This window comes from Carcharodon carcharias, chromosome 12 (assembly GCF_017639515.1).
Source record: "Carcharodon carcharias isolate sCarCar2 chromosome 12, sCarCar2.pri, whole genome shotgun sequence".
Taxonomy (NCBI): domain Eukaryota; kingdom Metazoa; phylum Chordata; class Chondrichthyes; order Lamniformes; family Lamnidae; genus Carcharodon; species Carcharodon carcharias.
In genome coordinates, this window is record NC_054478.1 from 124246738 (window position 1) to 124274271 (window position 27534).

At 43.7% G+C, this 27534-nt stretch overlaps 1 protein-coding gene across 3 annotated transcripts in view; it reads right to left on the bottom strand.

Moving 5' to 3' along the window:
• Positions 1-12704: 12704 nt before the first annotated feature.
• The window catches only part of fam117bb (family with sequence similarity 117 member Bb), a 384430-nt gene continuing 369600 nt past the window's right edge, over positions 12705-27534 (bottom strand). For all 3 annotated transcript variants that reach the window (XM_041200485.1, XM_041200484.1, XM_041200483.1), the window contains one exon: positions 12705-13120. In XM_041200485.1, coding sequence (XP_041056419.1) covers positions 12805-13120 — 316 coding nt within the window. In that variant the 3' untranslated portion in view covers positions 12705-12804. The remainder of the gene's footprint in view (positions 13121-27534) is intronic.

The window sequence follows — 27534 nt, forward strand, 5'->3', positions numbered from 1 at the left end:
GCCTAAGAGCCAGCATGCATTGGTTGAGCCCAATAGCCCATCTCTCCATTGTATATTCTGTTGCTGTAACAAAAATCTCGATCTCATTGTTGAAAGCTCCAATTGACTCAACATCCAAATCCTCTTGAATAGAATTCCAGATTTCCACTAATTTTTTTAATGGAAAAGTGCTTCCAGATTCCACTCTTGACCAACTGAGCTCTAATTTTAAGAACATGTCCCTTTGTTGTTGATTGCCCAAGTTTCTCTGTCCCTTTCCGGATTCTTTAAAATGTCTCAATCAGATCATTCCTCTATCTCGTATTCAGAAAGAAATACAAAGCAAGTTTGTGCAACTTATCTTCATACTTAAACACTTAAAGCCCCAGCTTCATCCTGGTGAATGTGCGCTGTTATCTTTCCAATTGAATATATCCTTCCTGAGGTGCAATGCCAAATTGAACATGATACTCCAGATAAGGTCTGGTCAAGGTTCTAAACAACTGAAGCATAACTTGCACCCTTTTGTATTCCAGCCCCTTGTGATAAAGGCAAACATTCCATTTGACTTTTATTCCTGTCTTGGCCTTCAATGATTTGTAAACTTGGGACTCCCAAATCTCTTCGTTCCTCTATAGCTCCTAGTTTCTTAGCATTTAGAAAATAATCCAATTTATTTTTCTCAAGTCGAGTGGATGACCTCTCATTTACCAACATTTTTGCCATAGTATTACCCAATCTCAATCCGCCTATGTCCCTTCGCAACTTCCTGCACCATTTATTGTTCCTCCTCAGTATCTGAAATCTTGAATAAACTCTATTCCTTCATCCAAGTCATTAATAAATTTCAAGAAAAAGTTGATGTCCCAGAACAGATCCCTGGAGAAAGCACTAGACACATACTGCCAGAGTAGATTCTTCATCCCCACTTTCTGCCTCATATCTCCTAACCAATTTTCAGCCCAAGTCACAAGATTACCTCCAATTCTGTGCACTCTTAATTTTGATAGTAATCACATGCGGAATCTTATCAATACAAAATTCCAAAAAGGATCTGATAACATTCATAAACACTCCTTTATCAAACATGTTAATGACCTCAAAAAATTCAGCTAAATTACTCAGATATGCCTTGCATATAAGAAAGCCATGTTGGCTCTGATCAGCTGCTATTTGTTCAAGTGCTCAGTCACTCCACCCCTAATGGTAAATTGTGGAGAATCTACTAAAATTTGACAGGCCTGGTAGTTAACTGGCATTTCTGTCCCAGCTTTCTTAAATAATGGAGCATCATTAGCCAAATTCCAAATTTTAAGGCAAAATTCCCAAATCAATTGAGCTTTGAAAGATTGTAATGAACACTTCTGCAATTTCCTTACCTGGATCTTTCAATAGCCTGGGGTGGAAACTATCAGGTCCAGAAGATTTATCTATTTTAATTTGCGATTTTCATCGATGCCATTTTATTACTGGAATCTATTAAGTTCTATTGCCAGCATTTATGCTCCACACAAACCCCCTCCCACTCTACTTCATTTAGCCCCACCAGCATATTCTTCTATTCCTTTCTCCCTTACGTACTTAGCCAGCTTCCCCTTAAATACATTTATGCTATTTTCCTCAACTACTCTATGTGGTAGCAAGGTCCACATACTAACCACTCTTCGGGTAAAGAAGTTGTTCTTGAATTCTTTATTGGATTCATTGTGTTTATATTTATGAAAGGTCTTGTGCCAGTGGGTAGCACCCCTGCCTCTTAGCCATAATCTCTGGGTTTGAGTCCCCAGGACTACTTAATCAAGTAAGATGAGTGCATGACCCAGTCAAACAGATTTGAGTATCAACGGCAGGCAGTAACAGCGGGAGAGATTCCTGGTCAACGACGTGATGGAAAGAACGTTGCAGCCTCTATCATCACTATCCATAGTTCCAGACTACAACATGCATTCAAAAATGCATGTTGCCACAGCAGTTCAGATTCCTTGAGTGAGCTGTAAGACACCACCACCTTACATTTATGGCCCTTAGTTTTGAAATCCCCGTTTACTCCATCAACCTCCTCCTTAATTTGAGGTCTTTCTGGACTAAAAAACTCTAGCTCATTCAGTCTTTCTCGATAGTTACACCGTCTTAATTCTGATATTATCCTTGTAAATATTTTTTGTACTTTGTGACTTCAGTTTCCATTTTGTAAGATGGAGGCCAGAATCTAGTCTAACCAGTGTTTTATATAAGTTTCACATAAATTTTCTGTTTTTCAATTCTAAACTTCTATAAATGAACTCATGTGCTTTCCATGGCTGTTAACCTGCACTGCTACTTATAATGATTTGACATTGGTACATCTAGATTCTATTCTATTATCTTCCAATGAGTGAGGAGCAAGAGTTTAATTGGGGTTATGTGGTACCTTTATTCCTCCAAAATACCACCATAATTATTATTGAAATTAATTTGCTATTTACACATCCATTCTGTAAATTTATTAGCATTCTAGTATTTTGTCAGTCTTCCTCAGTATTAACTATACAGCCCAATTTGGTTTCAACCACACATTTTGAAACTGCACTTCTGATTCCCATGTCCAAATTGGTTATGTTTACAGAGAACAATAGACTCAGCACAGAAACAGAATTACCTGGAAAAACTCAGCAGGTCTGGCAGCATCGGTGGAGAAGAAAAGAGTTGACGTTTCGAGTCCTCATGACCCTTCAACAGAACTTGAGTTCGAGTCCAAGAAAGAGTTGAAATATAAGCTGGTTTAAGGTGTGTGTATGGGGGGTGGAGATATAGAGAGGTGGAGGGGGGGGGGTGTGGTTGTAGGGACAAACAAGCAGTGATAGAAGCAGATCATCAAAAGATGTCAACGACAATAGTACAATAGAACACATAGGTGTTAAAGTTAAAGTTGGTGATATTATCTAAACGAATGTGCTAATTAATTAGCTCATTCGTTTAGATAATATCACCAACTTTAACACCTATGTGTTCTATTGTACTATTGTCGTTGACATCTTTTGATGATCTGCTTCTATCACTGCTTGTTTGTCCCTACAACCACACCCCCCACCTCTCTATATCTCCACCCCCCATACACACACCTTAAACCAGCTTATATTTCAACTCTTTCTTGGACTCGAACTCAAGTTCTGTCGAAGGGTCATGAGGACTCGAAACGTCAACTCTTTTCTTCTCTGCCGATGCTGCCAGACCTGCTGAGTTTTTCCAGGTAATTCTGTTTTTATTTTGGATTTCCGGCATCCGCAGTTTTTTTGTTTTTAATAGACTCAGCACTACTATCTCGCACCATTGTTGTCTGTTTGCCTGTTAACAGCTGTCCAGCTTGCACCTCATTCAATTGAATTCAGATTCAAGTTGGTTTGTGTGCACCAGTCTTCTCCTCCTCAAACTTAATGCCGTCACTGTTTGCAAGTTGCTCCCTTACTGCTAGATAAAATTAATTATTTCTGGCTCATTACCTGTTCCCTTGTCCATTTTAAAACATTAGCCTGGAGTTTCTGCACTATTTCCAGACATCAGCTTAATCTGGGTGGAACCAAATGAAATAACACTAAAGCCCATGAATTTAAAATGTAACTCTTTCGAGTACAAACCCGTTTCCATCTGTTCCTATTCAGATGAAGTTACATTGTTTCATAGTTTGCCATTGTGAGATTTGAATTCTTGATTTTGGGGTTACAAACCCAGTACCATAACCACTTGGCTATTTAGGCCAAGCCTTGCACCTATAATCACTATGCTGCAATTTAGATGATCTTTAATGTTGTTTCAAGTCTATTCAAACACACCAGTGTCTCCTCACAAAACTGGCCATTACTCCACATCAGAATAACAAGTTCCTATTGACTGGGGTGGGTGGGGGGAGGCTTCATCACATTGCACCTAGATTAACACATCCATGGTCACACAAATTCACCAATCACCCACAACCCACAGTAACCAGTCAATTGAAGCTGACCCTGTTGTATCTCTCCCACTGCAATAACCATATATTCAGCTTAAATTAGTCTAAATTCAGTAAATTAGAGTAGAAGACACACCTGTGTCTCTTCAATTGATTGCTGCTCATATGCTGTGTGTCAAGAGCAATTAAAGCCAAATAAAAAGCCAGACCAAGAATCAGTCAGTTGGAGTGACTTATTTCCTGGCAATCCTACTCCCCTTTGTGGTGCTGCTTGATTGTAGATTTACAGGATATTGTGTGTGGGCTTATATGAACAAGTTTGTGTGGCAACTGCAGCAAAATCAAAGCAGTGTCCGATGCATTCTGTTCTTAGTGGAGACTTCATGTCATAGTTTCAGAAAATTGTCCTGGAGACACTGGAAAATCATTGTCTTTATGACTTCAGCTGTTTTTCATCTCCCAGTCTGCATGAAAATTAATATCTCCCATTATAACTCTTTTGCCTTTGCTAAATACTTCTTTGGTCTCCATATTTATGCATCCTATTACTGCATCACTGTTGTCAGCACTTCCTACCGAAGGCAAACAAATGAGTCGAGTCTAGGTCTCCAACATTTCCATTCCACAACCTACCATGATATCAATTGCTTCCCATTTTTTGAACCTTAGCTGTGACTTCAGCTGTGCATAAGGGAGATATAAATACGTTGTTCATCCATAGGCTGAAGATAACATGATCGCCTGGAGAAAGAAAAATCATGATCTTCATGCTGTGGTCATTGGACGTTCATGGTATATTGGTGAAATGGTGTGGGGATTCTATCACATATGGAGAAAGAGCTTTGATCTCTGGCAGGCTTACTGGGATGATACAGAGAGTACCTTGCCTCTGAAAGGGATGAAGTTTAAAAAAAAATCAATGGTGTATAATGTAAGGCTTCTCTAAATCTATTCAAAATGTTTGCTCCCAGTAGAAAACACACAGGAAAGTAACCTAGGCATGTTCCTGCACACATCAACTGATATTATTTCTTCCCCTTAAGTGTGCAGACTGAGATCAGCTGTTCTGTCCCACCAACCCAATTTTTTAGATTTTTAAAAGAAAATGACAACAATTAATGAACACACAATGCCTCCTGCTAATCATCCGCTTTACTTGTTTTATGTACGTTTCATGCAATACAAAGGAAGTTTCCAGTTCAAAGGTTGTAATAGTTGCATTTCTCATTTGTTAAGAGTGAATCTCAACAACTCCCAAACATTTGGTCAGCAGCATTAAACTAACAGAGTCACTGGATCTGCTTCTGCAAGATGTGGTCTTAGGCCAGTGGTAAGAGTTGCTTAACACATGGACACTTCCCCCAAACAGAAATAAAATTGTAAACTTGCAGCTACCACCAGCACTTCGGCAAGCAACACAGAATAGTCAACTTGCATCTACCAAAACCAGAAGCACTGAGTAATTTGTCAATAAGATATCCGTCACCCAGAACAGCCCTCAGTGACCTCAACACTCAGAGGTCAGCAGTGATCCTTTGGTCTACTACAATCTCTAACGGCTCTGGAACCGTGCCAGGCCAAGAACATGACAGAATGTTGAACTTTTGCATTTAAATATGATATAGTTGGGCCATTTATAAAGACAGATTAATAAGATTGATGAAATTGGGAAATTCCCAGCCACAGAAAACACTGGGTAGCTTAATGTGCCATCAGCAGAGCAGCATCAGAATGTCTGGCTAATCCTTCCACCTGAAAGGTGCAGGGAGGAGAGTGCCTAAGGCAAAAGCATGGGATCTCAATGTAGGAGACAATTCTGGCAAAATAAATTGAAAGCTGTACTTCTCTTTGTCACCACGAATGTGGTTTAATCCTGCCAACGGCAAGGCCAGACAAATTGAAACGTCTAATATGCAACAGAGCTTGTTTTCTTAAGTTGAACTACACCAACAATCAAAATCTGGCATCTGTGATGGATCACTACATAACATTAAATGTGATCTAGTGAAGAGTTTGGAAGATTTGTAATTGAAATGGACACTCGGGATACTGGAATCTGCAAGGATATATAATGGGAAAGAGCGTTACCCAAGAGTAGAGTCTGATTGATGGATTTGAATGGTTTATAGACAGAGCAACATGCTAAAGTGCAGAGAATCAGTTTATATACTGAATGGTGGATTAATGGGAAACAAAGAATAATCTTGAGAGCTTCAGATAAGATCAAACTGCAAAAGCAGAGGTATTGAATGTGACATGGTCATCACCGTCAAACTTGAACCTGTCTTCATCCTAAGTTCCCACACATACTTTCCAGCCCAGTGGTCGCTGGACAGTAACCATAACTAGAAATCCTGGCAATATGTCCAAAAGTCAATTCTAATATCATCCATTTTTACCCCCAACCACACACATCACAACCAGAGAACTAACCCGAATCTGTACCAGAATGTGTAGTTTTCCACACAACCATCGAAAGCCAGCTATCTTTTTAAACATTTATATGGTTTTTGTTTTCTCAGAGGTTTACAGTAGTACTTAGCAATGCAGAATGTCATGATGCAAGGAAATCACTGGATTATCATTGCTGCCATGAGGTTAGCAGAGACCAGCAGTTAATTACTGGGGAAAGTCCAGATCCAATAAAACGAAAAAAAAACCAATTCATATTCCTAGCAAAGGTGGGGAGTGGTAGAAAGCAGGCCTCATCACTTGAGGTAGGAAGAGAGGACAAAATAGGTCAGGGTTCCCATTCCTGATTATCTAGTGACTTTAGCTGGAAATTAGTCTGGTCAAGAAAGGATCGGGTCCATTACCAATTGGATGTCCCCTGTGGTCAGAGGGCAATCCAGACACATGCAAAGCAAACCAATACTTGCTGTCCAGGCTCATGCAAGAGCAGGGGTTTGTTGAGGTCCTCAAGGGTTAATTCCCTCCGATGGAACCGGACCACAACAAAAGCCAAAAGGTCTTCAGGAGGGAAGATAAACAACAGTAAAAGGGATGAAATGGAACCTTTTTTGGTGACAATATAACATACATCTCAGACGTCACAGAGTAACCTAAGTAATTTCCCCAGTGACAAACATCATCCTTAAAATAGGCTTCATTGTTTTACTAGGGCTACGATATTTGAAAAGTATTTTTTTCATGGATCTTCAAATCAGGCATAAACTGCACCTTCTAATCATTAGATGTTAGCATAGCCTTACTCTGGCCTGGAACACTGTGGTCCAGTTAACACTACATATTTATAAGATTCCTCTTGGACACTGCCATTAAATAAATCAAGCTAACAAATTACTTGCAATACAAAACATTTGCTACTCCACTCTCTAGTATAATATCACAAGTAGTAGTCATCTTTCTCGTGTCTAATCCAAGTACCTGGCTGCAACTGCAGACGTGCCAGACAAGTCTGTTTCTACTCTCATTTGATGTGTATGTTGCAGCAAAGACCACTAGAAAGCATTCAGTAGCAGGCACCACTTTCTGTCCTGACCCAAGACAGCCTACAACCTACCCTATTTGAGATCAGAACCGAGTATGATCTATGTGGTTTTATTGCATGCAAACTTCATCACTTATTATGACTTTAATGTGCTTGGAGTGAGAGGCTGCAACCTGTTGCTTACAATCCCCTCATGCTTCCAAATCCCAATCTCAGCTGTTCCACCAGAGGCAGGAAAGATCTTCTGATGAGGAAAGGGTGAGCAAGAGAGGGGGAGTAAGACAGAAGGAAAAAGAGAGAATGGGGAGACATGGGGAACAAAAACCAGTCACCTCTGGCCACTCAGTGACTGGATAAAGAGGCAAAGCAGGAGATCAACAATGAGCTAGGGATAGCACACTATAAAATAGGACCAAGGAAGAACTCTCAACTGCATCGAGGTTTTTAAAAACATTTTTTTTGGTCATTACAGTGATGCAATTCAATTCAATATACCTCCTGGCCTAGCCCAATGAGAATGTAGCTGCCTGATTTTTTAGGTAAAGCAAAGCTTTATTTCTCTGCTGGTGAGCCTTTTGCAGACCTTCAATTTGAGGAATAAATAAGATATGAATAGCAGTTTAATTTCATTCTGCTACAGTGCTGGACTCAAACAAGCAACTACTGATTTATTAGGGACACTTCAGTTAGCATCAACTATGGAGTGCCAGAATATATCTTTGACAAAGTTGTAAAGAACCTTTGAGTAGAATTCAAGTAGTAATTCATAGCGGTGAAGCACTGTGACAAATCCTCAAGTGGTGCAAGGTGGTACAAGAATGCAAGGTCTTTCTTAAAACATAGGGTTTACCCTAAGTTAGAATAACAGATCCAGTATCTCAAACATGTTAGTCTAATGTGTTAATTAGATTGTTGCAATAATATTTAATGTTGATCTCGAAATCCAAGAGAGTATTTCTAGACCTAGTACACAAAGCTCAGCATAAGAAAAGGGTTTAGAAAATAGACATTACATTTACTATATAACTTTTTTTCCAAACATACTAACAATTAAAACATTTTTCTTTACCCCAAATTTCTGAAAAATGCCAAAGCAATTTTAAGACTTTAAACACAGAAATTGACTGAATTAACCCAGCTTGGGTGAGTAAAGGCCTCTTTCACATGAGAGCATCACCTTAATTAATGAGAATTGGAAAGGTTTTATATTATGGGTGCCCACCAATGGCTCTTGCCTCCATGCAATCAATCCTAGTGTTGAGCAAGACATTTGTAATTAGCTGAGGAGAGGTTTTGGTGGTGAACTACTGTAATAAAATGCTCAAGACTTGTGGTCGGTTCTTCATGGTGTGTAATCACATTTCACACAGCTTTCCTTGCTAGATTGTACTGGTACTATCATAGATGGTACTGCAAACATTTCACTTCAACACACAACTACTTTACTCATTCGGAATGTTTTATCGCTAATCAAATCGCAATGCACGGGATAGGTTCCCTGACTTCACAAGAGTCAGCATAGTTGGTACGAGTAGCTTAGCAACAGAGAACCTCACCCGACGAAAAGAACGTTTTCAGTCTGCTTTGTATGAAGCAATGTACACGTCAAAATGGTGACTATCAGCTGCAGATAACACAGTGAACCAAGGCAAATATAACAAGGTTAAGAAACTGATGAGCACAGCAAAAAATAGAAAATAAGGACAAAATAGTAGGCAACATTAAAACTGAAGCCATTGAGATGTCCCAACAGTCCAACAGTGATATGATATCAAGTAACCAGGGAATAGCAAATATGCTAAAAGAATATTTGCTGCATTGACAAAAGGGCAGCGCAGACAATCAACTCAGAACAGAAGCTACTTTCTTTGGGAGGGAAAAGACACAGATAATTATCCATGGAAATAGAAATAGCAGATGTGTTGAAGTCAAAAGGCGGCAAGGCACTGGACCTGATGAGCTACGTAAAAGGGCACTTAAGTGGCTTATGAAATTAGTCACATCTTTGCTACTGTCTTACAGGAAAAATGAGAAGTGGGAATTGAATCCAAGGATTGGGAAGTAGTTAATTATTAGCTTTTAAAAGCAGGAGACTGCATAAGGATAGAGTGCCAATCCCATATCGGTGACTGAGTCAGTACAAGACACTGGTGAGCACACATCCCAAGTACTGGGTACAGTTCTGGTCACTAAACTATAGCAACGATATCCAGGCACCAGAGGCAGTGGAGAAGAGGTGGCTGAGGTTATTTAACACTTTGGTCCATTTGATTGCTGACAGTATTTCTAACTTGCTCTACTTCCTCTATTAACAGTGCACAGTGCTCATTTATTTGGGTGACCTGTGCTGTTAGCAACTTTTTATAGCTTTTAATTAAAGATAAATAGCATTATCAAGGGCTATTATTGTGCAAGGCTGATTTCACAAGGCAGTTAATCCAAAAGATTACTCCAAAAGAAAAACCTGTAACAGGCCCTACTGTTTCCACAGTAAAACTCCCACCCCAATTCAACGTGTCACCAATTTATATACTCAAAAAATCTACTTACTAATGATAGGCTCCCCTTATTTTGAATCAGATCCTCACAGGATAAAAAATCCTCTCTGCTGCAGATCTACTAGGGCCACTAGAACCAAATTGCCATATCTAGGTGACAACCTCCAAACTCTTGACCCATCACCCTGAAAGGCTGTATGACAAATGCCATTCTAAAAGTAAATCTCAAATTAGGGATTCCACATGTAAGGTTCTATTGATGTGAGGAAGGGCTTCTCATACAATGTGTTGTGTGTTATCTCTAAGGCTTTATGCTTATAACATATTAAAAAAACATGTTTACTGCAATGTAATAAAAATAGAAAATGCTGGAAAAACTCAGCAGGCCTGACAGCATCTGTGGAGAGAGAAACAGAGTTAACATTTCCAGTCTGTAAGCTCTGAAGAAGGGTCATAGAGACTTGAAACGTTAACTCTTGTTTCTCTCTTCACAGTTGCTGTCAGACTTGAGTTTTCCAAGCATTTTCTATTTTTTATTTCAGATTTTCAGCATCCACAGTATTTTGCTTTTATTTTACTCAAATGTGCTTGGCTATTGAGGCCAAGACTTCTTGAATGCATGAACAGAAGGAACCCCTCCCCACACTCAGGTTGCACACACTGCATGCTTGCCAACAAGATGCATGCAAGCTCTGAAGAACAATCTAAGAGCCCATGTCCTGTTCCTACATGTGTGACCATTTATCAGTCACAGCTACTAGTGTTCAAACTGTCCTTGGAGCTGAAAAGGGAGCAAAAGATATGAGGCTCCTTCCTGTGGAAAAGCTACTCATACCCCTCAAACCTCCAGAACCAGACCAACGTTAGAGCTGTCTGAAGACACAGCAGGGCCTATTCCAGCATCTATCACCATCCTAGCTCGAGGCACCTGGTCAGAAATGACCCTCTGTCCTAACACTTGTTAAAGTGTCCCTCATTGCATATACCTTCTGTTATAACATGGACTCACTGAATCCACACCCCAAGAATTCTTGTACAAAATAACACAAATTGAGAGAAATCAGTAATTGATAACAGTGCCGACCCCTTCTTCCTAATAACGGAAGTAGGAAGTGTTTTTAATCAAACAACATGCGAACTTACATTTACAAAAAATGATCCTCACCAAAGCTTTTAGGAACAGGAATTGGTCGTTCAGTCATGACTGTTCTGCCATTTAATTAGATCATAGTTGATCTGTACCTCAATTGCATTTGCACTTACCTGGAAAACTATCAACCCAGATAACCTAAGTTGAGCCCCGAATGTTCTAATCATCTCAATAAGAAACAGCTAAGGAACATGTGATTGCTAGGGAGGCAAGAGTGAGGGTGAACTTCTCGCAGTCTGGGTTAGATTTCCCACATTTCTTAACCTTTATACACAATGAGTAATTTCAAAACTACAACACAAAAAATACTGATTTGTTCAATGAATAGTGAAACTGATGAGCTTTTCCACAGTCTGAGTATACTTCAACACTTGAAATAAAGGTGGTGGAAAGTGGGGAGCAGAAGGTAGAAACGGACTTTATAAAACTACAAATTTTGAAAAGCTGCAAAGGCTTTCTCAATACTCCAAGGATATATTGTGTACTTTAAAATCCCAGGAGTGTTCGTTCACAGCCAATTGCAACAAAAAACAACCACCTTAAATTTTCAACATTTAGTCATAAAATTGTGCATAAATACTAAAACTAAAAAACATTATGATTTGTTAGAATTCACCAGATCTTAGGCAGGTATAAAATCGAGCAACAAAAACAAAACTTCCTGGAAAAACTCAGCAGGTCTGACAGCATCAGTGGTGAGAAAGACAGAGTTAACATCTCTAGTCCGTATGACTCTTCTTCCGAACTTTTTAGTTCTGAAGAAGGGTCATACAAACTTGAAACGTTAACTCCATCTTTCTCACCACTGATGCTGTCAGACCTGCTGAGATTTTCCAGCAATTTTTGTTTTTGTTTCAGATTTCCAGCATCTGCAGTATTTTGCTTCTATAAAATCAAGCAGTCTCAATCAGAAGTAAGCATACCAAAGAGGGCCATTAAAGGCAGTGGAGACAGGCAAAATACTACATAGTAATACTGGCCCACAAGCTCAATTTGCACTAGTGTGTAAATGGTCAGTCAGTCACTGGAGGATGAGAAAGAGTCAAGGGGCTGACAGTGAAAAGTTTTAATACTGTTTCACTCACTTGTGTGGCTACCACTTCCAGTACATGTAATAACATGGTCAAAAGAGCAATATTCTACAGTGGGGCGACCAGTTTTGGAAATCTCCACTTTACCTGGTTATGTCTTCTCATGTGAAATTGGCCAATGATACAGCAAATATACATGAGCACAAACGAAATGAGGAAAATTTCCTGAGAACAGAACTACTGTAGCACTCAAGTGTTGCACTAGTGTAAAGCAGGCTTTCATTTGCCTTCGATTAACTTGGAAATGTTAACCTTATATATAATATATATATATAATCTTTATTTAAATGTAAACAGAACAGGAACCATTAAAAGATAAGGCTCCACAGAGGAGGGGGAAAATAATGACAGCTGTAGTCCTTTCAAGTAAAGTTTTGTCCAATCACCTTGTTCAAGTTTGTGCTCTTCCACAGATTAGTCCTTAGTCCATGTGCCTGTATTGGGGAACAATCCATACACACTTAAAATACAGTATGCCAATCGCCATGCACCATAGCAGAATCACTTCCCATTGTGAAAAAGTCGACATCCTGCTTGAGGAAGGCATTTCTTTAATTGTTGCTGCTGGGTTGATTGGAAAATCCCCCCTCCCCCCCGCCACAAGCCCCCTTTTGCCTGTACCCTGGGCCTGAAACCTTATTGCCAAGTTGTAGAGCTGCAGGTATGCGATGTTGCTGTAGGTCTCCCCAGCGAAGGCCTGCTTCACTGGTTCACTTCTCCAACTCGTCTGTCTGTGCTGACTGCTGGTGTACCGAAGCCTGCAGGTGGCCCATGCAGGTTCCTCTTGAAATTCTATCTTGCTCCATATGCGTTGGCAGAGGGATAGGTTGTGCCAGCGATACTGTGGGTATGACTGCTGCAGGGACAATGAGGCCATGATTGGAGCCCTTCAGTGTAAGATCTTGCGTGGGCAGGAGCGGCTTCAGGATACTGACCAGACAAAAAGCAGAGCCACTTTTTGGGATAAAGTTCACCTTATTTTTATCTGGACAGAAGAACTGAGGAATTTCATGCAGCTGCTTTGGTCTGGAATCAAGGAAATACAACATCAGCAAAAGCAAACCAATTATATTTTACAACACTGTCATCAAGATCAATTGACCAGCCTTCCAGGCATAGCCTGTTGCTAGCATAGTATCCAAATTTCAAATTTTCAGCCTTGGCTCAGTAAGTAGTAACTCACTTCTCAGTCAGAAGGTTATGAATTCAAGTCCCTTTCCAGATACTTCAGCATGTAATCCAAGCTGACAGTACAGAGCAGTGCTGAGGGCCACTCATGTGGTTGCTAAGAATTCCACTGCACTACTTGGAAAAGGACAGGGGACTTCTCCAAGGTGTCCTGCCCAATATTTATCCCTGAACCAACAGCCCTAAAACACAAAATCTGTTCTTTTATCTCACTGTTGTTGGGTTTTCTACATTACAACTGTGACTACACTTCAAATGTACTTCATTGATTAAAAAGTGCCTTGGGATATCCTGAGGTCACGAACAATGGTATACAATTGCAATTTATATTAATTGTGTATTTTATATGTAGCTGGTGGGCATTAATTGGGGATTCACTTGCACCCTATGCATAGGAACATGCAAACTGATTATTGGATTAGGAGGTGAATGCTTGTAATATTCATCTCCGTAAATAAATGTTTACAAAAGTGTGTAAAGATTGGCTCCAGTTCTGTCTTTCACCACTTGGCTTTCTGGGATATAACATGGTACCAGAGAGTGGTTGCTTAAAGGTGAAGGATGAAAACTAAGAAAATCTTTTTCGACAAAAAAAGCTAAAATCCTAGTGACTGCATTGGAAAGTGGCAGAAAACAAATGTAAATCATTAGGGTATGATTACCTCTCAATATTCTCAGAGCCTGAACCATATGACCACTGGAAGAATGAAGTGGATATGTGGACGTGGGTTACATCCCTACCAAAGAGAAAACAAGGTATGGCCTTGGCATTGTTGCTTTCCACAAAAAGTAAAATCAGAAGTAAAGCATTTTGAGAGATGAATGCCTGTCAGTTGGACAGAAAGGAAGATCAGGACATTTTAGAGTTCTTGGATGAAATCCACAAGAAAGATGATCTTTTAAATGCCTATGAGGCATGGTCAGCCTTTGATAGATTTTGCAAAACAGATGGTCATTCCATGAAATAATATATCATGGACTTTAACAGATTATATAAAGGCCGATGAAATTCAAATTTGGGGATCCCGGGATCAGTTTGTTTGGTTGCTTGTTGTCACCATAGCCTTAGTGGGGCCGTTGGCATCATCTTATTTCTTTTCTGGCTTTCTTAAAGTGGGAAGCTTTAAGTCAATATCATCCACCTATCTGATTTTTCTTCTATCTCTTCTGTTTTTACCCTCAATATTTTCTTCAATTGTTGCCAGGACAAGGTTGTTAGGTCTTTGTTTCCAATATTCTCACTTGGCTATCTTTCTCGAACTCTACTCAGCAATCCTTTTGATTCCTGAACTTCTAGTCTCAATCTAACACACACATTTGTCTTTCTGTCTATCCAGTATCATAACCCTGGATTAGTACTAGCATTTAAAATACTGGATTGTGCCAAGGTATCTCACATGAACAGGGAACTGGTTCTAGCTGGTGTCTGGTTCTTGGAACAGAGGATATTGGATCAGATGCTGGCTTCCTTAAAAACATTATTGGAAAAATAGCTCCCTTTAGCACTCATGGAAGAATGGAGAGATTACGCGAGGGAGTCGAAGAGGAGCGCGAGGGGAGCCGGGAGTCGAAGAGGAGCGCGAGGGGAGCCGGGAGTCGAAGAGGAGCGCGAGGGGAGCCGGGAGTCGAAGAGGAGCGCGAGGGGAGCCGGGAGTCGAAGAGGAGCGCGAGGGGAGCCGGGAGTCGAAGAGGAGCGCGAGGGGAGCCGGGAGTCGAAGAGGAGCGCGAGGGGAGCCGGGAGTCGAAGAGGAGCGCGAGGGGAGCCGGGAGTCGAAGAGGAGCGCGAGGGGAGCCGGGAGTCGAAGAGGAGCGCGAGGGGAGCCGGGAGTCGAAGAGGAGCGCGAGGGGAGCCGGGAGTCGAAGAGGAGCGCGAGGGGAGCCGGGAGTCGAAGAGGAGCGCGAGGGGAGCCGGGAGTCGAAGAGGAGCGCGAGGGGAGCCGGGAGTCGAAGAGGAGCGCGAGGGGAGCCGGGAGTCGAAGAGGAGCACGAGGGGAGCCGGGAGTCGAAGAGGAGCGCGAGGGGAGCCGGGAGTCGAAGAGGAGCGCGAGGGGAGCCGGGAGTCGAAGAGGAGCGCGAGGGGAGCCGGGAGTCGAAGAGGAGCGCGAGGGGAGCCGGGAGTCGAAGAGGAGCGCGAGGGGAGCCGGGAGTCGAAGAGGAGCGCGAGGGGGGCCGGGAGGCGAAGAGGAGCGCGAGGGGGGCCGGGAGGCGAAGAGGAGCGCGAGGGGGGCCGGGAGGCGAAGAGGAGCGCGAGGGGGGCCGGGAGGCGAAGAGGAGCGCGACGGGGGCCGGGAGGCGAAGAGGAGCGCGACGGGGGCCGGGAGGCGAAGAGGAGCGCGAGGGGGGCCGGGAGGCGAAGAGGAGCGCGAGGGGGGCCGGGAGGCGAAGAGGAGCGCGAGGGGGGCCGGGAGTCGAAGAGGAGCGCGAGGGGGGCCGGGAGTCGAAGAGGAGCGCGAGGGGGGCCGGGAGTCGAAGAGGAGCGCGAGGGGGGCCGGGAGTCGAAGAGGAGCGCGAGGGGGGCCGGGAGTCGAAGAGGAGCGCGAGGGGGGCCGGGAGTCGAAGAGGAGCGCGAGGGGGGCCGGGAGTCGAAGAGGAGCGCGAGGGGGGCCGGGAGTCGAAGAGGAGCGCGAGGGGGGCCGGGAGTCGAAGAGGAGCGCGAGGGGGGCCGGGAGTCGAAGAGGAGCGCGAGGGGGGCCGGGAGTCGAAGAGGAGCGCGAGGGGGGCCGGGAGTCGAAGAGGAGCGCGAGGGGGGCCGGGAGTCGAAGAGGAGCGCGAGGGGGGCCGGGAGTCGAAGAGGAGCGCGAGGGGGGCCGGGAGTCGAAGAGGAGCGCGAGGGGGGCCGGGAGTCGAAGAGGAGCGCGAGGGGGGCCGGGAGTCGAAGAGGAGCGCGAGGGGGGCCGGGAGTCGAAGAGGAGCGCGAGGGGGGCCGGGAGTCTAAGAGGAGCGCGAGGGGGGCCGGGAGTCTAAGAGGAGCGCGAGGGGGGCCGGGAGTCTAAGAGGAGCGCGAGGGGGGCCGGGAGTCTAAGAGGAGCGCGAGGGGGGCCGGGAGTCTAAGAGGAGCGCGAGGGGGGCCGGGAGTCTAAGAGGAGCGCGAGGGGGGCCGGGAGTCTAAGAGGAGCGCGAGGGGGGCCGGGAGTCTAAGAGGAGCGCGAGGGGGGCCGGGAGTCTAAGAGGAGCGCGAGGGGGGCCGGGAGTCTAAGAGGAGCGCGAGGGGGGCCGGGAGTCTAAGAGGAGCGCGAGGGGGGCCGGGGGTCTAAGAGGAGCGCGAGGGGGGCCGGGGGTCTAAGAGGAGCGCGAGGGGGGCCGGGAGTCAAAGAGGTGCGCAAGAGGAGTTGGGAATTGAAAAGGAGTGCGAGAGGAGTCGGGAGTTGAAGAGAAGCTGGCAGAGCAGGGGTGACTGAGGGTGTTTGGTGAGGAGGGAACGAGGTGATCCTTTGAGTACTGAGAGTATTGCCGGGTAAGCATTTACTACTCTTATTGCTTATAGTTTTTAAGGTCTTATTTTGTGGTTCATCATTTGTAGAGGCTATATTCTGTAACAACGCGGAGCAGGGAAGAAGGGCCCGAGAGTAACTGATATTAAGTATCTTCCAAAAGGTTTAGTTTTATTTTAAGGGGTAAGTCATGGCAAGAGAGCTCAAAGGCGTGGTGTGCTCCTCCTGCTCAATGTGGGAAGCCAGACACATTTCCAGTGCCCAGGGCCAGCATGTGTGCGGGAAGTATCTACATCTGCAGCTCCTGGAAGCCCAGGTTTTGGAGCTGGAGTGGTGGCTAGGGACACTGTGGGGCATCCGCAAGGCAGAGAGTATCGTGGAAAGCACATATAGAGAGGTGGTCACACCGCAGGCTAAGAGTCCACCGGCAGGAAGGGAATGGGTGGTCACCAGGCAAAGCAAGAGGTCTAGGTAGACAGTGCAGGAATCTCCTATGGCTATTTCCCTGCAAAACAGATACTGTTGCGGGGGGGTGGGGGGAGATGGCCTCTCAGAAGAAAGCAGCAACAAGCAAGTTCGTTGCACCACAGTTGGCTCTGCTGCACAGGGGAGGAGTAAAAAGTGTGAGAATGCAATGGTGATAGGGGATTCAATTGTATGGGGAATAGATAGGCGTTTCTGTGGCTGCAAACGAGACTCCAGGATGGTATGTTGCCTCCCTGGTGCTAGGGTCAAGGATGTCTCAGAGCAGCTACAGAACATTCTGAAGGGGGAGGGTGAACAGCCAGTGGTCGTGGTACACATTGGTACAAACGACATAGGAAAAAAAAGTGATGAGGTCCTAAAAACAGAATATAGGGAGTTAGGAAGTAAGTTGAAAAGTAGGACCTCAAAGGTAGTGATCTCAGGATTACTACCAGTGCCATGTGCCAGTCAGAGTAGAAATAGCAAGTTATTTTGGATGAATACATGGCTGAAGAGATGGTGTAAAGGGGAGGGTTTCAGATTCCTGGGGAATTGGGACTGGTACAAATTGGACGGGTTACATGTGGGCAGGACCGGGACTGATGTCTGAGGGGGACCATTTGCTAGAGTCGTTGGGGTGGGTTTAAACTAAAACGGCAGTGGGATGGAAACCTATGTAAGGAGTCAGAGGAAGGGGAGTCAAAGACAAGAACAAAAGACAGAAAGCAGAATAAGTAAAGCGATAGTCAGAGAAATCAAGGGCAAGAATCAAACCTGGCCTCAGTGAAAAATAGTGGGAACAGGACAGGTAATGTTAAAAAGACAAGCCTTTATGCTCTGTACCTTAACGCGAGGACATCCGCAATAAAGTGGATGAATTAACTGCATAAATAGATGTAAACAGGTATGAGATAGTCGGGATTACGGAGACATGGCTACAGGGTGACCAGGGATGGGAACTGAACATCCAGGGATATTCAGTATTTAGGAAGGACAGACAAAAAAAAGGCGGTGGAGTTGCATTGCTGGTTAAAGAGGAAAATAAAGCAATAGTGAGGAAAGATATTAGCTCCGATGATGTGGAAGCTGTATGGGTAGAGCTGAGAAACATTAAGGGGCAAAAAACATTAGTGGGGGTTGTATATAGACCCCCAAACTGTAGTGGTGATGTTGGGAATGGCATTAAACAGGAAATTAGAGACGCATGCAAAAAGGAACATCTGTAATTATGGGTGACTTTAATCTGCATATAGATTGAGCAAGTCAAATAAGTAACAATATTGTAGAGGAGGAATTCCTGGAGTATATACAGGATGTTTTTCTGGACCAATACATTGAGGAACCAGTGAGAGAACAGGCCATCCTCAACTGGGTATTGTGTAATGAGAAAAGAATTGAAAATCTAGTTGTGCGAGGTCCCTTGGGGATGAGCAACCATAATATGATAGAATTCTTCATCAAGATGGAAAGTGACGCAGTTGATTCTGAGACTTGGGTCCTGAATCTTAATAAAGGAAACTACGATGGTATGAGGCGCGAGTTAGCTATGATGGATTGGGAAATGTTACTTAAAGCGATGATGGTGGATAGGCAATGGCAAACATTCAAAGAGCGCATGGGTAAACTGGAACAATTGTTTATTCCTGTCTGGTGCAAAAGTGAAACAGGAAAGGTGGCCAAACCATGGCTTACGAGGGAAATTAGAGATAGTATGAGATGCAAGGAAGAGTCATACAAATTGGCCAGAAAAAACAACAGACCTGAGGTTTGGGAGCAGTTTAGAATTCAGCAAAGGAGGACTCTAGGGATTGATTAAGAAGGGGAAAATAGATTACAAGAGTAAGCTTGCAGCAATCATAAAAACTGACTGACTGTCTATAGGTTTGTAAAGAGAAAAAAGATTGGTGAAGACAAATGTAGGACCCTTACAGTCAGAAATAGGGGAATTTTTAATGGGGAACAAAGAAATGGCTGACCAATTAAATAGATACTTTGGTTCTGTCTTCACAAAGGAGGACACTAATAACATACCAGAAATGTTGGGGAACACAGGGTTTAGAGAGGGGGAGGAACTGAAAGAAATCAGTATTAGCAGGGAAATGCTGTTGGGGAAGTTGGTGGGATTGAAGGCCGATAAATCCCTGGGACCTGATAACCTACATCCCAGAGTACTTAAGGAAGTGGCCCCAGAAATAGTAGATGCATTGGTGGTCATCTTCTGAGATTCCAAAGATTCTGGAACAGTTCCTAAGGATTGGAGGGTAGCTAACGTAACCCCACTATTTAAAAAGGGAGGCAGAGAGAAAACAGGGAATTATAGACCAGTCAGCCTAACGTCGATAGTGGGGAAAATTCTAGAGTCCATTATAAAAGATTTAATAGCTGAACACTTGGAAAACAGTGGCAGAATCGGACAGAGTCAGCATGGATTTATGAAAGGGAAATCAAGCTTGATAAATCTACTGGAATTTTGAGGATGTAACTAATAAAGAGTTGATGAGGGGGAGCCAGTGGATGAGGTTTATTTGGACTTTCAGAAGGCTTTTGACAAAGTCCCACATGAAAGATTGGCATGTAAACTTAAAGCGCATGGGATTGGGGGTAGTGTATTGAGATGGCTAGAAAACTGGCAGACAAGAAACAAAGAGTAGGAATAAACGGGTCTTTTTCCGAATGACGAGTGGGGTACCACAGAAATCGGTGCTGGGACCTCAGCTATTCACAATATATATTAATGATTTAGATGAGGGAGCTAAATGTAATATCTCTAAATTTGCAGATGACACAAAGCTGGATGGGAGGGTGAGCTGTGAGGAGGATGCAGAGATGCTTCAGTGTGATTTGAGCAAGCTGAGTGAGTGGGCAAACGCATGGCAGATGCAGTATAACGTGGATAAATGTGAAGTTATCCATTTTGGTAGCAAAACCAGGATGCCAGATTATCTGAATGGCTATAAATTGAGAGAGGGGAATGTGCAACGAGACCTGGGTGTCCTTGTACACCAATCGCTGAAGGTAAGCATGCAGGTGCAGTAGGTGATAAAGGCAGCAAATGGTATGTTGGCCTTCATACCCAGAGGATTCGAGTACAGGAACAGGGATGTCTTGCTGCAATTGTACAGGGCCTTGGTGAGACCACACCTGGAATATTGTGTGCAGTTTTGGTCTCCTTATCTGAGGAAGAATGTACTTGCTATAGAGGGAGTGCAGTGAAGGTTTACTCGACTGATTCCTGGGATGGCGGGACTGACATATGAGGAGAGATTGAGACGATTAGGATTATATTCGCTGGAGTTCAGAAGAATGAGAGGGGATCTCATAGAAACCGATAAAATTGTAACAGGGCTAGACAGGGTAGATGCAGGAAGGATGTTCCCAATGGTGGGGGAGACCAGAACCAGGGGTCACAGTCTGAGGATATAGGGTAGACCATTTAGGACTGAGGTGAGGAGAAATTTCTTCACCCAGATGAGCCTGTGGAATTCGTTACCGCAGAAAGTAGTTCAGACCAAAACATTGTATGCTTTCAAGAAGGAATTAGATATAGCTCTTGGGGCGAAATGGATCAAAGGATATGGGGAGAAAGCGGGAGCAGGCTATTGAGTTGGAAGGATTAAACATTGGCAGAGTTGGCATGAAGCAGCTTTAGGAAATCTGACTATTACAGCAGCAGACAAAATTGGAAAAATAATGGGCAAATGAATCCCATGAACAGTTAATAATAGGTGCTTCAGGTGTGATCTGGTGTACCATAATTGAATAAACTGCCCAAAGCAAAGAGGCAAGATTTTCAAAATGACACAGTAACAAAGAGAATTTTGAGGATGATGAAGATGATAATGAGGAATCCAAGCATATCATACTGGTCACAAGGAGTAGTCCTGTGATTAATGCATTAGCTGCAGACTTCTTTAACTGTTCAAGATACTGCTTGTACTTCAACAGTGTGTGGGATGGATTGGTTAAACTACACATGGTTAAGCAATATACAAGTGCTACTGCTTTAGGTTTGGTGATGACAACACATCTCCCTGTATGTAATGTATTCAAATGTGCAGAAAGATTTAAATTACATCAAGGTCATTAAAAAGAGCTGTAATTCCATACAAAATAGCTGGTTAAAGTAATGATATAGTCTCTACAGAGATATCTATGCTGTTGAGCAAATTATCTTTGAAAAAAGCACAAATTAAACTTTACAAGAAGCAGGATAAGGCAATTAATTTTTTGGAAAGACAGTGGATCTGGAGTTTACCCAGTCAGGACATTATTGTATCCCCTTAACAAAACTCTCGGCAGTATTAGGTAATTATTAGTGGCATTAGGTGATGAGAGGAGGAGAAAAAAATTGTCTCAGTTGCACAGACAATTTAAAAATCCTGCTAAAACATGCAGGTATAGTTGAGGGTGAACTTGAGGGTTATTACAAAATATTAGTGAAAAGTATGAAATCTGCAGAAGGTATTAGAAGATGCTGCCATTTCCAATTGGAAGCCTTCCATTAGCATGTGACATTAATGAGGTAGGTGCCATGGATATAAAGGTATGACAAAGCCAGAAATGCTTTCATTCTTTTTATAGACCTGGCAGTCTTTCTACAATTGGAAATTCAGAAGTGTTATTATAGGCAACAACATGGAGAAATTCTGGACCAGATTTAGGGCACCAGTGAAGTTTCTAACTTGATAACTAGTCAAAATTTGTAAATGACAAGTTCAGCGACATGAGTAAAAAAATAAGCATCATGGTCATCAATACTGCAGCTGAAAGCCCTTTCAGCAATGATCTTTGTGAAAGAATCATGCATTGATCAACAAAATGCTGCATAAAAGTTTAGCTGATCAAACCAGACTGCAAGTTGACAATCAAAAGAATTTGGTGGGAGAGTACGGTCTCTGTCAATTAGTCCGAGTAAAATCCCAAATTTCCTTCTTTTCTGTATGACAGTTTTCTTGCGATAGAGTTACTTCAAATCTTTCTGCACATTTGAATACATTACATACAGGGAGATAGGTTTTCAACAAGGCTGAGGTCTTGGAGAAAATTTGGAGAGCAGTGAGGTATCGTGTAAAACCTTCTGAGACAAAGTTCAATTCAGGAAATTTAGCATACTTTAAAAAAGAGGGTCAAAGAGAATGGAAAGGTCCTAGTAAGGTAATAGGTTGTGATGTAAGTAATTACTTATGAAACATGGCAATCAAATGGTTATCCAAAACAAAAACAGAAACAGAAATAGCTGGAAAAACTCAGCAGGTCTGGCAGCATCGGCAGAGAAGAGTACAGTTGACATTTCGAGTCCTCATGACCCTTCAACAGAACTAAGTAAAATTAGGAGAGGGATGAAATATAAGTTGGTTTAAGGGGGGTGGGGGGGGAGGTGGTTATTGGGACAAGCAAGCAGTGATAGGAGGAGAAAAGATGTCACAGACAAAAGAACAAAGAGGTGTTGAAAGTGTTGATATTGTCTAAAAGAATGTGCTAATTAAGAGTGGATAGCAGCACAAGCAAGGTACAGATAGCTCTAGTGGGGGTGGGGTGAAATAAGACTAAAAGGGCATAAAAGTTATAGATAAATGATGGGTGGAATACATTTAAAAATAATAGAAATAGGTAGGAAAAGAAAAATCTATATAAATTATTGGAAAAAACAAAAAGGAGGGGAAGAAACGGAAAGGGGGTGGGGATGGAGGAGGGAGTTCAAGATCTAAAATTGTTGAACTCAATATTCAGTCCGGAAGGCTGTAAAGTGCCTAGTCGGAAGACGAGGTGCTGTTCCTCCAGTTTGCGTTAAGCTTCACTGGAACAATGCAGCAAGCCAAGGACAGACATGTGGGCAAGAGAGCAGGGAGGTCTGGGTGATGCTTGCGGACAGACCAAAGGTGTTCTGCAAAGCAGTCACCCAGTCTGCGTTTGGTCTCTCCAATGTAGAGGAAACCGCATTGGGAGCAACGAATGCAGTAGACTAAGTGGAGGGAAGTGCAAGTGAAATGTTGCTTCACTTGAAAGGAGTGTTTGGGCCCTTGGACGGTGAGGAGAGAGGAAGTGAAGGGGCAGGTGTTGCATAACTTGCGTTCGCATGGGGACGTACCGTAGGAGGGGGTTGAGGACTAGGGGGTGATGGAGGAGTGGACCAGGGTGTCATGGAGGGAACGATCCCTACAGAATGCCACCGGGGGATGTGTTTGGTGGGGGCATCATGCTGGAGTTGGCGGAAATAGCAGAGGATGATCCTTTGAATGCAGAGGCTAGTGGAGTGATAAGTGGGGACAAGGGGGACCCTATCATGTTTCTGGGAGGGAGGAGAAGGCTTGAAGGTGGATGTGCGGGAGAAGGACCGGACACAGTTGAGGACCCTGCCAACTACCGTGGGTGGAAAACCTCGGTTAAGGAAGGAGGACATGTCAGAGGAACTGTTTTTGAAGGTAGCATCATCAGAACAGATGCAATGGAGGCGAAGGAACTGAGAGAATGGGATGGAGTCCTTACAGGAAGCGGGGTGCGAGGAGCTGTAGTTGAGGTAGCTGTAGGAGTCGGTAGGCTTGTAATGGATATTGGTGGACAGTCTTTCAGCAGAAATTGAGACAGAGAGGTCAAGGAAGGGAAGGGAAGTGTTAGACATGGACCATGTGAAAATGATGGAGGGGTGGAAATTGCAAGCAAAATTAATAAATTTTTCCAGGTCCCGACGAGAGCATGAAGCAGCACCAAAGTAATCATCATCAATGTACCGGAGAAAGAGTTGTGGGAGGGGGCCGGAGTAGGACTGGAACAAGGAATGTTCCACATACCCCATAAAGAGACAGGCCCTTAATTTTAATATTAATTTTGCTTGCAATCTCCACCCCTCCATCATTTTCACATGGTCCATCTCTGACACTTCCCTTCCCTTCCTTGACCCCTCTGTCTCAATTTCTGGTGCTAGACTGTCCACCAATATCCATTACAAGCCTACCGACTCCCACAACTATCTCGGCTACAGATCCTCACACCCCGCTTCCTATAAGGACTCCATCCCATTCTCTCAGTTCCTTCGCCTCCGTCGCATCAGTTCTGATTATGCTACCTTCAAAAACAGTTCCTCTGACATCCTCCTTCCTTAACCGAGGTTTTCAACCCACGGTAGTTGACAGGGCCCTCAACCATGTCCGGCCCATCTCCCGTGCATCCGCCCTCACGCCTTCTCCTACCTCCCAGAAACATGATAGGGTCCCCCTTGTCCTCACTTATCACCCCACCAGCCTCCGCATTCAAAGGATCATCCTCCGCCATTTCCGCCAACTCCAGCATGATGCCACCACCAAACACATCTTCCCTTCACCCCACCCTGGTAGCATTCTGTAGGGATCGTTCCCTCCGTGACACCCTGGTCCACTCCTCCATCACCCCCTAGTCCTCAACCCCTACCTACGGCACCTCCCCATGCGAACGCAAGTTATGCAACACCTGCCCCTTCACTTCCTCTCTCCTCACCGTCCAAGGGCCCAAACACTCCTTTCAAGTGAAGCAGCATTTCACTTGCACTTCCCTCCACTTAGTCTACTGCATTCGTTGCTCCCAATGCGGTTTCCTCTACATTGGAGAGACCAAACGCAGACTGGGTGACTGCTTTGCAGAACAACACAAACTGGAGGAACAGCACCTCGTCTTCCAACTAGGCACTTTACAGCCTTCTGGACTGAATATTGAGTTCAACAATTTTAGATCTTGAACTCCCTCCTCCATCCCCACCCCCTTTCCGTTTCTTCCCCCTCCTTTTTGTTTTTTCCAATAATTTATATAGATTTCTTTTCCCACCTATTTCTATTATTTTTAAATGTATTCCACCCATCATTTATCTATACTTTTTATGCCCTTTTAGTCTTATTTCACCCCACCCCCACTAGGGCTATCTGTACCTTGCTTGTCCTGCTATCCACTCTTAATTAGCATATTCTTTTAGATAATATCACCACTTTCAACACCTCTTTGTTCTTTTGTCTGTGACATCTTTTGGTTATCTCCTCCTATCACTGCTTGCTTGTCCCAATAACCACTGCCCACCCCACAAACCAGCTTATATTTCACCCCTCTCCTATTTTTACTTAGTTCTGTTGAAGGGCCACGAGGACTCGAAATGTCAACTGTACTCTTCTCTGCCGATGCTGCCAAACCTGCTGAGTTTTTCCAGGTATTTCTGTTTCTGTTTTGGATTTCCAGCATCCACAGTTTTTTGTTTTTAACCAAATGGTTATGGTTTATCTGAATTAATTACAAAATCTGAGCAGTTGATAGAAGTAAACAAGGCACCTTGCTCTTCAAATGTTCTGTTTTGTTGTTTTGTGATGAAAGTCCGAAGTACCAAAATGGGATAGATTAAGAGCTGGATAGTGGTAATTTGAGTAATCATGACACACAAGAGCTATCATATCCATGGGCCTAATGCCCATAGTATAAAAACAAAACATTTTTTTCATCAGTTCAGAAAGATCATCTCAAAGAACAAAGAAAAGTGCAGCACAGGAACAGGCCCTCCGGCCCACCAAGCCTGCGCCGATCATATTGCCTGTCCAACTAAAACATTTTGCACTTCCGGGGTTGGTATCCCTCTATTCCCATCCTATTCATGTATTTGTCAAGCTGCCTCTTAAACACCACTCTCATACCTGCTTCCATCACCTCCTCTGGCAGCGAATTCCAGACACTCACTACCCTCTGCCTGAAAAACTTGCCCCGCACATCTCCTCTATAGTTTTCTCCTCTCACCTTAAATCTATGTCCCTTGGTAACTGACTCTTCCACCTTGGGAAAAAGCTTTTGACTATCTACTCTGTCCATGCCACTCATAATTTTGTAAACTTCTTTCAAGTTGCCCTTAAATCTCCATCGCTCTAGTGAAAACAACCCGAGTTTCTCCAACCTCCCCTCATGGCTAATAACCTCCAGACCAGGCAGCATCCTGGTAAACCTGCTCTGCACCCTCTCCAACGCCTCCATATCCTTCTGGTTATGTGGCGACCAGAATTGCACGCAATATTCCAAGTGTGGCCTAACCAAGGTTCTATACAGCTGCAGCATGACTTCCCAGCTTTTATACTCAATACCCCTGCCGATGAAGGCAAGCATGCTATATGCCTTCCTGACCTTACCCACCTGCATTGCCACTTTCAGTGATCTGTGGACCTGTACACCCAGATCCCTCTGCCCATCGATGCGCTTAAGGGTTCTGCCATTTACAGTATAATTCCTACCTGTATTAGACCTTCCAAAATGCATTACCTCGCATTTGTCTGGATTAAACTCCATCTGCCATTTCTCGGCCCAAGTCTCCAACCGATCTATATCCCGGACTCGGACTAATTGACAGAGACCATACTCTCCAACCAAATTCTTTTGATTGTCAACTTGCAGTCTGGTTTGATCAGTTAAACTTTTATGCAGAATTTTGTCAATCAACACATGATTCTTTCACAAAGATCATTGCTGAAAGGGCTTTCAGCTGCAGTATTGATGACCATGATGCTTATTTTTTTAACTCATGTCGCTGAACTTGTCATCGACAAATTTTGACAATCCTCTTCACTATCTGCAACTCCTCCTGACTTACTAATTAGCCCAGTTACATTTTCCTCCAAATCATTCACGTATACTACAAACAGCAAAGGTCCCAGCACTGATCCCTGCGGAACAACACTAGTCACAGCTTTCCATTCAGAAAAGCACCCTTCCACTGCTACCCTCTGTCTTCTATGACCAAGCCAATTCTGTATTCATCTCGCCAGCTCACCTCTGATCCCGTGCGACTTTACCTTATGTACCAGTCTGCCATGAGGGAACTTGTCAAAGGCCTTACTGAAATCCATGCAGATAACATCCACTGCCCTTCCATCATTGATCATCTTTGTCACTTACTCGAAAAACTCGATCAAATTAGTGAGACATGACCTCCCCTTCACAAAACCATGCTGCCTCTCACTAATACGACCATTTGCTTCCAAATGGTAGTAAATCCTGTCCCGAAGAATCTTCTCCAATAATTTCCCTACCACTGACATAAGGCTCACTGGCCTGTAATTTCCTGGATTATCCCTGCTACCCTTCTTAAACAATGGAACAACACTGGTCATTCTCCAGTCCTCTGGGACCTCACCCGTAGCCAGTAAGGATACAAAAATTTCTGTCAAGGCCCCAGGAATCTCCTCCCTTGCCTCCCTCAGTACTCTGGGGTAGACCCCATCTGGCCCTGGGGACTTATCCACCTTAATATTCTTCAAGGCGCCTAACACCTCCTCTTTTTTGATCTCAACATGATCCAGGCTATCTACACACTCTTCCCTAGACAAATCGACCGCTAAGTCCTTCTCTTTGGTGAATACTGAT